Raw genomic sequence first — 12,957 nt, forward strand, 5'->3', positions numbered from 1 at the left:
AAGTAAATCGGGACATTCACCACGTTCCCACCGACAGTTTTTATTGCGAGTAAAGTCATATCATATAAAATAAATGGATGTGACAGCTGTGATGGGTCATGACGAGAGAAAAACGAATATCCAATATAAAATTAATTTTTACCTCGGTTAGTGTTTATTCGTTTAATAACTACCGAGCAAGCTTCACAGATACTCAACCCATCTCAAGCCTAGTCACTTTTAATGAGTCAATTTAGCCTACATAAATGGAGACGGAGTTGGTTAGTTGTCTGTAGAGAAATTCAGTTTAGCTTAGCTATCTGGAGGGCAAGTTAGCAGGATGTGTAATTTAGCTAGCTAGCCAACGACTAACCTCAGCTCCTAGCTGACCAAGCAGCAAAGTACAGGATAGTTCCACGGACTTACTCTTTTTCTTTTGCTTCCCCATATCTGAAGTTACGTTGACGCTGTGAATTTACAATATGAAACGTGTTATTAACTGGGAAAATGTGGAGAACTTTCAACTTTGTAAACAACACCACGTAATCAAGCTTGCACGACTCCTGCCGTCCACCCCTGTAAACGGTCGTAAAATGACGTAAAAACACAGCGCTTCTTTTTTTATTCCGAGAAATTCCCTGTCCATAATAAAATAATGTAAAATGTTGGACGGTGTCTCAATTAAAATGGCCCTTTGAAAACTGCATCTGACATCAATAATTCTAATCTTTTCCACACATTTTTATTATAAAAATACATGATATGTATATTTTCTGAAACATTTAAAAAAAATACAGATCTACAATAAATCAGTATACTCTCCATCAGTTTATTCCCAAACAACATTCCCTTGCGCAAATCTGTGTATCGCAACTAAATCCGGTTAAGGTTAGAGGACAGGTTTAGGACTATGACTTCAGGGATCTATACGGGCGGCATCAGGAAATGCAACAGGTGGAAAACTATTCGTTCTCGCAATGATCTGTTGTTGTTCTCCGTAAGTTTGGACGATTGTGTTTTTGGGAATGTTTTATAATAGCTATAACTCAAGACAACTTACTACCTAAACTGTTTAGTTGTTGCTGGCTAATTTTGTCCACCGATATCACCATATATTGTTTGTTTGTTTTTATCCCGCTGGCACGCAAGCTAGGGAAGGAAGGTGCACTTGAAGAGAACGCTGCCTGAATTGGACGCTCGAGTAAGGGGGAAAATAAGAACTAGTCGCACGGTGAGTTGACAGTTTCCTCTGTCAGCTAAAATCGTTTGAGCTTTTCCGTTTTTTAAAACTTTACTTTTGTCCTTGAGCTGAACAGGGCACGTGTGTGTGTGATATGTGTGTGTGTGTGTGTGTGTGTGTGTGTGTGTGTGTGTGTATATATATATATATATATATATATATATATATATATATATATATGTGTTATCTTCGACGCAACCAAGAGTGTTTTGACATTGTGCTGGCTACAGCAGGCTTCCTATCTCTTCGTTTGATTAATAACCTGTGATTTAGAGATAAATCATTCAGAATTTGTACATTTGGCAAGATGAGGTAGCATGATTCATGCATGTACACTAACGTTATGCATTATTAATGAATCTCATTCACCATTCAGTCCAGCCACAGAAAACCCACAGCCAGGCACCATGGATGACAGCTTGAGTAACTCCAATGTGAAGGTCGCAGTTCGCGTCCGACCAATGAACAGAAGAGGTACATTCATAATACAAATCTTCACAGTCATTTCATGACTGGGTCTTTCCTTTCATGCAGTTTATTTTGGTGTGTGTGAGTGAATGATGCGGGGGTGACTAAACATGCAGCCCCAGCAGTTATATCCGTGGTGCCGGGCAGGTTAAGGTCATGGAATATTGTGTGAATGAAGGGCAGGTTGAATAAAGAGAGAACAATGCATAAAAAAATCTATAAATGTATCATTCTGGTTCAATTTATATCAAATCAAACTTTATTTATCACATGCCCAGAATACAACAAGTGTAGACCTTACTGTGAAATGCTTGCTTACAAGCCCTTAACCAACAGTGTAGACCTTACTGTGAAATGCTTGCTTACAAGCCCTTAACCAACAGTGTAGACCTTACAGTGAAATGCTTGCTTACAAGCCCTTAACCAACAGTGTAGACCTTACTGTGAAATGCTTACTTACAAGCCCTTAACCAACAGTGTAGACCTTACAGTGAAATGCTTGCTTACAAGCCCTTAACCAACAGTGTAGACCTTACTGTGAAATGCTTACTTACAAGCCCTTAACCAACAGTGTAGACCTTACTGTGAAATGCTTGCTTACAAGCCCTTAACCAACAGTGTAGACCTTACTGTGAAATGCTTGCTTACAAGCCCTTAACCAACAGTGTAGACTTCACAGTGAAATGCTTGCTTACAAGCCCTTAACCAACAGTGTAGACCTTACTGTGAAATGCTTACTTACAAGCCCTTAACCAACAGTGTAGACCTTACTGTGAAATGCTTGCTTACAAGCCCTTAACCAACAGTGTAGACCTTACTGTGAAATGCTTGCTTACAAGCCCTTAACCAACAGTGTAGACTTTACTGTGAAATGCTTACTGACAAGCCACGAAGCATCATTACCCATCGCTCCACAAAAGCCGAGGCCCTTTCAGAGCAAGGGGAACTACTACTTCAAGGTCTCAGAGCAAGTGACGTCACTGATTGAAATGCTATTTAGAGAGCGCACCGCTAACTAAGCTAGCCGTTTCACATCCGTTACAGTAGCAGCATACAAAACAAATGGGGGGGGTCAATGTAAATAATCCGGTGGCCATTTTGATTAATTGTTCAGCAGTCTTATGGCTTGTGGTAGGCCACACAAGCTCACAGAACGGGACTGCCGGGTGCTGAAGCGCGTAGTGCGTAAAAATCGTATGTCCTTTGTTGCGACACTCACTACCGTGTTCCAAACTGCCTCTGGAAGCAAGGTCAACACAATAACTATTCTTTGGGTGTTTCGTGAAATGGGTTTTCATGGCAGCCCCACACGAGCCTAAGATCACCATGCGCAATGCCAAGCGTCGGCTGGAGTGGTGTAAAGCTCACCGCCATTATACTCTGGATCAGTGGAAACGCGTTCTCTGGAGTGATGAAGCACGCTTCACCATCTGGCAGTCCTGACAGACAAGTCTGGGTTTGGAGGATGCCGGGAGAACACTACATGCCCCAATGCATAGTTCAAACTGTAAAGTTTGGTGGAGGAGGCTAGGCCCCTTAGTTCCAGTGAAGGGAAATCATAACGCTACAGCATACAATGACATTCTAGACGATTCTGTGCTTCCAACTTTGTGGCAACAGTTTGGGGAAGGCCCTTTCCTGTTTCATAATGACAATGCCCCCTTTGCACAAAGCGAGGTCCGTATAGAAATGGTTTGTTGAGATCGGTGTGGAAGAACTTGACTGGTCTGCACAGAACCCTGACCTCAACCCCATCGAACACCTTTGGGCTGAATTGGAACGCCGACTGCGAGCCAGGTTTAATCACCCAACATCAGTGCCCGACCTCACTAATGCTCTTGTGGCTGACTGGAAGCAAGTCCTCGTAGAAATGTTCCAACATCTAGTGAAAAACCTTACCAGAAGAGTGGAGGCTGTTATAGTATCAAAGGGGAGACGCACTCCATATTAATGCCCATAATTTTGCAATAAGATGTTCAATGAGCAGGTGTCCACATACACTGCATAGCCAAAAGTATGTGTTGCGATGTTGTTACACTATCTAAGAGGTTAAATGTCCGTGGCTCCCTCGAATCATCAGCTGTTCCTGGACACATCATAGCCAGACACAGAAATAAGACCTGTTGATTGTTGTTGTTGCTCCTGTTGTATAACAACATGTATGTGTTGTGTGTCTCCTTGTCCCACCAGAAAAAGACCTGAAGACCAACTGTGTGGTGGGGATGGAGGGGAACCAGACAGTGTTGAACCCTGCTAGTCAGAACCTCAGCAAGGGAGACTCCCGGTAGGAATACACATACCTTCATTCTGACCATCATGTATCTCTGCAGCATAGGCCTCCCATAGGCCTCCCATCCCATGTGCCATCCATGTGTCTGCCTACTGCTCAGTGTTCAACAAATACTTCCTTTTGAATTATGTTGTAGTAATTGGGTGGGGTGGGGGGGGTCAGTTTCAGGTCAAGATTTATCATGGACTACTAGCTTAGGAATTTAATTGGGCCCCCTTTTTCATATGCTTGACTTTTCTTTATGGTTTGACACATTAAGAAACAGATGAGGAATCAGATCCCAGTCAGACGGCGTAATTGATTTTGCTTCCTGAAAAGCAACAAAATACCTGTTAGTTTTTTATTTATTCCGATGGTTGAAGTGCAGGAAGAGTTATTGGAAATAAGTGCATTTTGTGTTGTTGTGTTGGCTGCCACCAGGTGTTGTTTGTGTCATTTGTCAGAGTCATTGTTCATGCTACGTACTGTATCACTTAGAATGCACTGTGTGTCCACCAAATTAGATCCCCTCTGATGTTCTCACACTGAGGATCACACATACAATAGCCCTTATTGGTCCAATGCTCAATGGACATGGTGTTGATTTCAGAATAGGAAGAAAAATAAATAACTGAAACTTCCCTACTGACTATTTGTCTCCTCTCTGGCCCATCACCTTGAACTACCTATAGTCTATACCATGTCATGAACTATCAGTCATCAGCTCCATTACAGCCCTACAGCCCCAGCTGGTCTGCTGTGTATGTACGTTCAGTCACAGAGAGTCAAACCGGTCTGACAACTCACTGTTTAGCTCCAAACCCTCCCTTAACCTTCCGAACACCCTCCACACCGCTACCCTGCCTTAACCCTCCGCCCTGCTCTGACCTGTCTCTCGTTACTAAGGGTGTGTCTATTCTGTTTTAATTCTGTGTTCAGTCAGTCAGTGTGCAGGTGGAATGGATGCTCTCAGGGTTGGCTATTTGCCCAGATGAGGTTTTCACCTCATCAACAAACCAATACCTGTCCTGGTTAGTTGGGGGTTTGTTAGACTATAGGTTATGTTTCTGATGCATAATATGGGCCCATTTTTTTTGTGGTCTACAATAAGCTGTAGGACATTTTGTCTTTGATTGTGATTTCTGCCCTGACACGCTGCAGTGCTGTCCTCCTGTCTATCCCCTGGGCTATATATGAACAGGTTCTACAGGCTTCTGTGTGCTTCAGACTGAATCACTTCCCAGATTCCATCTTGGTTATTTAAGGGACCATTTTAGCAGAGCATCAGGCTGCCTCGGCGAGCTCTGGGCCTTTTTTATAAATATGTGTCTTTGAAGTATTCTACATGGCTCTTATTACATTTTGTTTTTATATTACACTGAAGAAAAATATAAACGCAAAATGCAACAATTTCTAAGATTTTACTGAGTTACAATTCATATAAGGATGTCGGTCAATTGAAATAAATGAATTAGGCCCTAATCTGTGGATTTCACATGACTGAGGTATACAGATATGCATCTGTTGGTCACAGATACCTTAATAAAAAGGTAGGGGCGTGGATCAGAAAACCAGTCAGTATCTGCTGTGACCACCATTTGCCTCACGCAGCGAGACTCATCTCCTTTGCATAGAGTTGATCAGGCTGTTGATTGTGGAATGTTCTCTCACTCCTTTTTCAAAGGCTGTGCAGAGTTGCTGAATATTGGCGGGAACTGGAACATGTTGGCGGGAACTGGAACATGATCCAGAGCATCCCAAACATGTCCAGATGGTGACATGTCTGAGTATACAGGCCATGGAAGAACTGGGACATGTTCAGCTTGCAGGAATTGTGTACAGACCCTTGAGACATGGGGCTGTGCATTATCATGCTGAAACATGAGGTGATGGCTGCAGATGAATGACACAACAATGGGCCTCAGGATCTCGTCACGGTATCTCTCTGTGCATTCAAATTGCCATCAATAAAATGCAGTTTGTTCGTAGCATTGTTCGTAGCTTATGCCTTGCCCCTACTTTGACATCAACAAACCGCTCTCCCACACGACGCCACACACGTTGTCTGCCATCTGCCCGGTACAGCTGAAACCGGGATTCATCCACTTCTCCAGTGTGCCAGTGGCCATCGAGGTGAGAATATGCCCACTGAAGTCGGTTGCGACGCCAAACTGCAGTCAGGTCAAGACCCTGGTGAGCACGACGAGCCCGCAGATGAGCTTCCCTGAGACTGTTACTGACAGTTTGTGCAGAAATTCATCGATTGTGTAAACCCACTTTTTATTTACCTTTATTTAACTAGGCAAGTCAGTTAAGAACAAATTCTTATTTTCAATGATGGCCTAGGAACAGTGGGTTAACTGCCTTTCATCAGCTATCCGAGTGGCTGGTCTCAGACGATCCTTCAGGTGAAGAAGCCGGATGTGGAGGTCCTGGGCTGACGTTGCTACACTTGGTCTGCAGTTGTGAGGCCAGTTGGACTTACTGCCAAATTCTCTACATCGATGTTGAAGGCAGCTTATGGTAGAGAAATGTGCACCTGTGTAATGATCAGGCTGTTTAATCAGTTTCTTGATATGTTCCCAGCACAAGGTGCACCTGTGTAATGATCAGACTGTTTAATCAGCTTCTTGATATGTTCCCAGCACAAGGTGCACCTGTGTAACAATCAGGCTGTTGAGTCAGCTTCTTGATATGCCACACCTGTCAGGTGGACGGATTATCTTGGCAAAGGAGAAATTATAACTAACAGGGATGTAAACAATTTATTTCTTCTGTGCGTATGGAACATTTCTGGAATCTTTTATTTCAGCTCCTGAAACATGGGACCAACACTTTACATGTTGTGCTTTTTATATGTTTTGCTCAGTGTAGTTTAGGAGAACACTAGGCTGGTAAACAGCTAGTGGAGGGATCCCAGCCAACAGGAGAACCTGACCATGTAGGAGGATTCTTCTTCTTTAGAGTCAGCCAAGCTACTCTGTGGTTTAGTTGCAACGAGTCATAAATGCAGTGTTTGGTTTTCACCAGACATAATGGGACCTGTGTCGTACAAAAAGTTAACTCTAGGCACCCGGATGATCATCAAGACTCCTGGAAGAATCATTTACAAGGCTTGATGATCATCAAGACTCCTGGAAGAATCATCTACAAGGCTTGATGATCATCCGGGTGCTTTTTCGGGTCCCATTTATGTCTAATGAAAACCTAACCCTGCATTCCACAGTAAGATCCTCATACCAACGGACCAGCGTGGTGGTGGTAGTGTGATGGTTTGGGGTCCAGCGTGGTGGTGATAGTGTGATGGTTTGGGGTCCAGCATGGTGGTGGTAGTGTGATGGTTTGGGGTCCAGCGTGGTGGTGGTGGTAATGTGACGGTTTGGGGTCCAGCGTGGTGGTGGTGGTAGTGTGACGGTTTGGGGTCCAGCGTGGTGGTGGTGGTAATGTGACGGTTTGGGGTCCAGCGTGGTGGTGGTGGTAGTGTGACGGTTTGGGGTCCAGCGTGGTGGTGGTGGTGTGACGGTTTGGGGTCCAGCGTGGTGGTGGTAGTGTGACGGTTTGGGGTCCAGCGTGGTGGGAGTAGTGTGACGGTTTGGGGATGTTTTGCTGCCTCAGGACCTGGATGACTTGCCTTAATAGAAGGAACCATGAATTTGGCTCTGTATCAGAGAATTCTACAGGATAATGTCAGGCCATCAGTCTGAGTTGAATCTGTAGAGCAGCTGGTTACATGTAGCAAGACAATGATCCAAAACACACAATCAAGTCTTCATGGCTAAAAAGCAACATTTGACGTTTTGGGAACGGCCTAGTCAAAGTCCATACCTAATACCAATTGATATGTTGTGTCAGGACTTGAAACAAGCAGTTCATGCTTGAAAACCCACAAAAGTCACTGAGTTAAAGCACTTCTGCATGGATGAGTGGACCAAAATTCCTCCACAGTGACATGAGAGACTGATCAACAACTACAGGAAGTAGTTGGTTGGGAGGCATTGCAGCTAAAGATGGCACAACCCCCTATGCTCTTTTGAGACCCCTCTTTCTTTAAGAAAATAATGTTTTATTGGAGAGAAATGTACACATACGATCGCGTTGCCCAGCCCCCCCCATCCTTTATAACATTTCTAATTGATCACTCACCCCCTCCCTCCCTCTCACCCTTCCCTTGACAACTTGTTGCCTTGACAGCTTGTTGCCTTGACAGCTTGTTGCCTTGACAGCTTGTTGCCTTGACAGCTTGTTGCCTTGGCAGCTTGTTGCCTTGGCAGCTTGTTGCCTTGGCAGCTTGTTGCCTTGGCAGCTTGTTGCCTTGGCAGCTTGTTGCCTTGGCAGCTTGTTGCCTTTGGCAGCTTGTTTTTTTTTAAGCTTCAGATTATATAAAAAGTGTTTTTTTTTTGTTTTTTTTTTTCAATTTTTTTTTTTTAATGTACTCCCTTTTCATATCACCTTTTGACTTCATGGACTTTGTTAGTAAATGCATATATTAATAGCTTAATGTTTTCCCCTGTACCTGAATGCACACTGGTATTATCAGCCCACTTTGTGTGGAGTAAAGTTGTTTAACCAAGTCTTTCCTTGCCCCCTCTGTTGTCCTGTTCAGGAATCAGCCTAAGGTGAGCCCTTAACCAGGACAGAGGTTACAAAATCACTATTTAATCACTTTTGTGAATGTCAGGTTTTTATGTGTTCTTCAATTGGCTGTCATTTTCTACCTCAGGTCTTTGCTTATGACCACTGCTTCTGGTCCATGGACGAGTCTGACACAGACAAGTTTGCAGGTTAGTAGATCTCAGAATACATACTTTATTCAGCAACGAGATAAACGAGATCAAAAGGACGTCCATCCATCTTCTTCCACATACAATATTCACACAGTCTAATAGATCAGTGTAAGGATTATCCTTGAGATTCTCTCTTTCCCCTGGCCTATGTGCATTGTGGGTAAACAGTTCTAAACACTCCTCTTCCTGTTCCCAGAGCGCCTCATGGAGGGTAAAGCACTATGCTTCCTGGTCCCAGAGCGCCTCATGGAGGGTAAAGCACTATGCTTCCTGTTCCCAGAGCGCCCCATGGAGGGTAAAGCACTATGCTTCCTGTTCCCAGAGCGCCCCATGGAGGGTAAAGCACTATGCTTCCTGTTCCCAGAGCGCCTCATGGAGGGAAAAGCACTATGCTTCCTGGTCCCAGAGCGCCCCATGGAGGGTAAAGCACTATGCTTCCTGGTCCCAGAGCGCCCCATGGAGGGTAAAGCACTATGCTTCCTGGTCCCAGAGCGCCCCATGGAGGGTAAAGCACTATGCTTCCTGGTCCCAGAGCGCCCCATGGAGGGTAAAGCACTATGCTTCCTGGTCCCAGAGCGCCCCATGGAGGGTAAAGCACTATGCTTCCTGTTCCCAGAGCGCCTCATGGAGGGTAAAGCACTATGCTTCCTGTTCCCAGAGCGCCCCATGGAGGGTAAAGCACTATGCTTCCTGTTCCCAGAGCGCCTCATGGAGGGTAAAGCACTATGCTTCCTGTTCCCAGAGCGCCTCATGGAGGGTAAAGCACTATGCTTCCTGGTCCCAGAGCGCCTCATGGAGGGTAAAGCACTATGCTTCCTGTTCCCAGAGCGCCTCATGGAGGGTAAAGCACTATGCTTCCTGTTCCCAGAGCGCCCCATGGAGGGTAAAGCACTATGCTTCCTGTTCCCAGAGCGCCTCATGGAGGGTAAAGCACTATGCTTCCTGTTCCCAGAGCGCCTCATGGAGGGTAAAGCTCTCCCAAGTTTAACTGTACTGATACACCTGAAGAAAGGAACAGATCTGGAAATGGATTATCTTGGCTTTAGGGAAGATAAATATCTGCCCTTGAGAAAGACCCACATATTCTAATGCAATTCAATTGGAATTTAATCTGTGTGTGTGTTTCTGTCTGTGGTGTGTGTTTCTGTCTGTGGTGTGTGTTTTTGTGTGTTTCTGTGTGTGTGTGTGTGTGTGTCAGGTCAAGACGTCGTGTTCCAGTGCCTTGGAGAGAGTCTTCTGGACAATGCCTTCTTGGGCTATAACGCCTGTATCTTCGCCTATGGACAGACAGGTTGGTACCAGACTAGTGACCCAGACAGATAGACAGGTTGGTGTCAGACTAGTGACCCAGACAGATAGACAGGTTGGTGTCAGACTAGTGACCCAGACAGACAGACAGACAGACAGACAGGTTGGGGTCAGACAGACAGGTTGGTGTCAGACTAGTGACCCAGACAGACAGACAGACAGACAGACAGGTTGGTATCAGACTAGTGACCCAGACAGGTTGGTGCCAGACTAGTGACCCAGACAGACAGACAGGTTGTGACCAGACTAGTAACCCAGACAGACAGACAGACAGGTTGGGACCAGACTAGTGACCCAGACAGACAGACAGACAGACAGGTTGGGACCAGACTAGTGACCCAGACAGGTTGGGACCAGACTAGTGACCCAGACAGACAGACAGGTTGGTATCAGACTAGTGACCCAGACAGACAAACAGACAGACAGGTTGGTATCAGACTAGTGACCCAGACAGACAAACAGACAGACAGGTTGGTATCAGACTAGTGACCCAGACAGACAAACAGACAGACAGGTTGGTATCAGACTAGTGACCCAGACAGACAAACAGACAGACAGGTTGGTATCAGACTAGTGACCCAGACAGACAAACAGACAGACAGGTTGGTATCAGACTAGTGACCCAGACAGACAAACAGACAGACAGGTTGGTATCAGACTAGTGACCCAGACAGACAAACAGACAGACAGGTTGGTATCAGACTAGTGACCCAGACAGACAAACAGACAGACAGGTTGGTATCAGACTAGTGACCCAGACAGACAAACAGACAGACAGGTTGGTATCAGACTAGTGACCCAGACAGACAAACAGACAGACAGGTTGGTATCAGACTAGTGACCCAGACAGACAGACAGGTTGGTATCAGACTAGTGACCCAGACAGACAAACAGGTTGGGACCAGACTAGTGACCCAGACAGACAAACAGACAGAGAGGTTGGTATCAGACTAGTGACCCAGACAGGTTGGTATCAGACTAGTGACCCAGACAGGTTGGGACCAGACTAGTGACCCAGACAGACAGACAGGTTGGGACCAGACTAGTGACCCAGACAGACAGACAGGTTGGGACCAGACTAGTGACCCAGACAGACAAACAGACAGGTTGGTATCAGACTAGTGACCCAGACAGGTTGGGACCAGACTAGTGACCCAGACAGACAAACAGACAGGTTGGGACCAGACTAGTGACCCAGACAGACAAACAGACAGGTTGGGACCAGACTAGTGACCCAGACAGGTTGGGACCAGACTAGTGACCCAGACAGGTTGGGACCAGACTAGTGACCCAGACAGGTTGGTATCAGACTAGTGACCCAGACAGGTTGGGACCAGACTAGTGACCCAGACAGACAGACAGGTTGGGACCAGACAGACAGGTTGGTATCAGACTAGTGACCAGGCATTCAATAACACACACGGTGACTCAGTTTAAACACACTTGTAATCCAATTATTATTATTTTTACCTCAAACAAAACCTTTTATTGGCCCTGTGACTAAATTAGCAGATTTGTTTAGATTTGATTGGCTGAGCCTTACTGATCCAGTGATTTGATTGGCTGAGCCCTCCTGATCCTCTGATTTGATTGGCTGTGTGCCCCCACCAGGCTCTGGGAAGTCGTACACCATGATGGGTTCGTCAGAGCAGCCAGGTCTGATCCCGCGGCTGTGCAGCTCTCTGTTTGACCGGACTCTACAGGATCAGAGGGAGGGAGAGAGCTTCACTGTAGAGGTCTCCTTTATGGAGATCTACAACGAGAAGGTTCGCGACCTACTGGACCCTAAAGGGTGAGGAGAACAAAAACTATTTTTCTTTTGGTGAACAAATGTTTTATTACCAGTAAATGACAGATAAACAAGAAACCAACCGTATGTGGACATACTGCACATGTAGGCTCATATCAGTACGTAGAGATGACAGCTCGAATATGTTATATATGATGAAAACTGATTTTTATTCTCCAAACAATCAAGGTGGGAAATCCCAAAGTAAAAAAAAATTAAATAAAGTATTTCCTGATGAAACCTCTCTCCTCCTGTCTTTGCCCTCAGAAGTCGTCAGGCCCTGCGAGTGAGAGAACACAAGGTGTTCGGGCCGTACGTCGATGGTCTGTCTCGTCTGGCTGTAGCCTGCTATAAGGTACTTTTCTTATCGAATGTATAGAATTGGCCCAGGTTGGTCTCATTGGAATACATTTTCTTTGTCAAGAGAGGACTGGTGCTTCCAGTACACTATATACAGGACCTTCACAAAGAATTCACACCCCTTGACTTTTCCCAAATTTTGCTCAGGCTCTCACCTGAATTTAAAATGGATTAAATTGAGATTGTTTTGTCACTGGCCTACACACAAAACCCTGTAATTCCAAAGTGGAATTATGTTCTTAAAAATATAAAGCAGAAATGTCTTGAGTCAATAAGTAGTCAAACCCTTTTTTGTTATGGCAAGCCTAAATAAGTTCAGGAGTAAACATTTGCTTAACAAGTCACATAATAAGTTGCAAGGTGCAGTAATAGTGTTTAACATGGTTTTTGAATGACTACCTCATCTCTGTACTCCAACACATACAATTATCTGTAAGGTTTCTCAGTTGAGCAGTGAATTTCAAAACACAGATTCAACCACAAAGACAAGACCAGGGAGGTTTTCCAATGCCTCGCAAAGAGGAGCACCTATTGATATTTATTATGGATCCTGGGGTCCAGCAGAAGTAAGGCAGTTTATACCATTTTAAAAACATTACAACACATTCACATATCTACAACGCACTGTGTGCCCTCGGTCCCCTACTCCACCACTACCACATATCTACAACGCACTGTGTGCCCTCGGTCCCCTACTCCACCACTACCACATATCTACAACGCACTGTGTGCCCTCGGTCCCCTACTCCACCACTACCAC

The 12,957-nt window shown here is 45.1% G+C and overlaps 2 protein-coding genes across 4 annotated transcripts in view; one reads left to right on the forward strand and one right to left on the reverse strand.

The window, feature by feature from the left end:
- The window catches only part of elp3 (elongator acetyltransferase complex subunit 3), a 30,168-nt gene extending 29,596 nt beyond the window's left edge, over window positions 1-572 (reverse strand). The window contains exon 1 of the mRNA XM_042301043.1: window positions 406-572. Coding sequence (XP_042156977.1) covers window positions 406-427 — 22 coding nt within the window. The 5' untranslated portion in view covers window positions 428-572. The remainder of the gene's footprint in view (window positions 1-405) is intronic.
- Window positions 573-849: 277 nt separating this feature from the next.
- The window catches only part of LOC112236689 (kinesin-like protein KIF13B), a 70,392-nt gene continuing 58,284 nt past the window's right edge, over window positions 850-12,957 (forward strand). The window contains exons 1-9 of one of the 3 annotated variants that reach the window (XM_042301038.1): window positions 850-976; window positions 1,133-1,210; window positions 1,596-1,693; window positions 3,878-3,971; window positions 8,560-8,572; window positions 8,677-8,737; window positions 9,939-10,031; window positions 11,660-11,840; window positions 12,105-12,192. In XM_042301038.1, coding sequence (XP_042156972.1) covers window positions 1,627-1,693; window positions 3,878-3,971; window positions 8,560-8,572; window positions 8,677-8,737; window positions 9,939-10,031; window positions 11,660-11,840; window positions 12,105-12,192 — 597 coding nt within the window. In that variant the 5' untranslated portion in view covers window positions 850-976; window positions 1,133-1,210; window positions 1,596-1,626. Of the gene's footprint in view, window positions 977-1,128; window positions 1,211-1,595; window positions 1,694-3,877; window positions 3,972-8,559; window positions 8,573-8,676; window positions 8,738-9,938; window positions 10,032-11,659; window positions 11,841-12,104; window positions 12,193-12,957 lie in introns of all 3 variants that reach the window. The other 2 variants (XM_042301040.1, XM_042301039.1) reach the window with 2 other exon arrangements.

This window comes from Oncorhynchus tshawytscha, linkage group LG18 (assembly GCF_018296145.1).
Source record: "Oncorhynchus tshawytscha isolate Ot180627B linkage group LG18, Otsh_v2.0, whole genome shotgun sequence".
Lineage (NCBI taxonomy): Eukaryota > Metazoa > Chordata > Actinopteri > Salmoniformes > Salmonidae > Oncorhynchus > Oncorhynchus tshawytscha.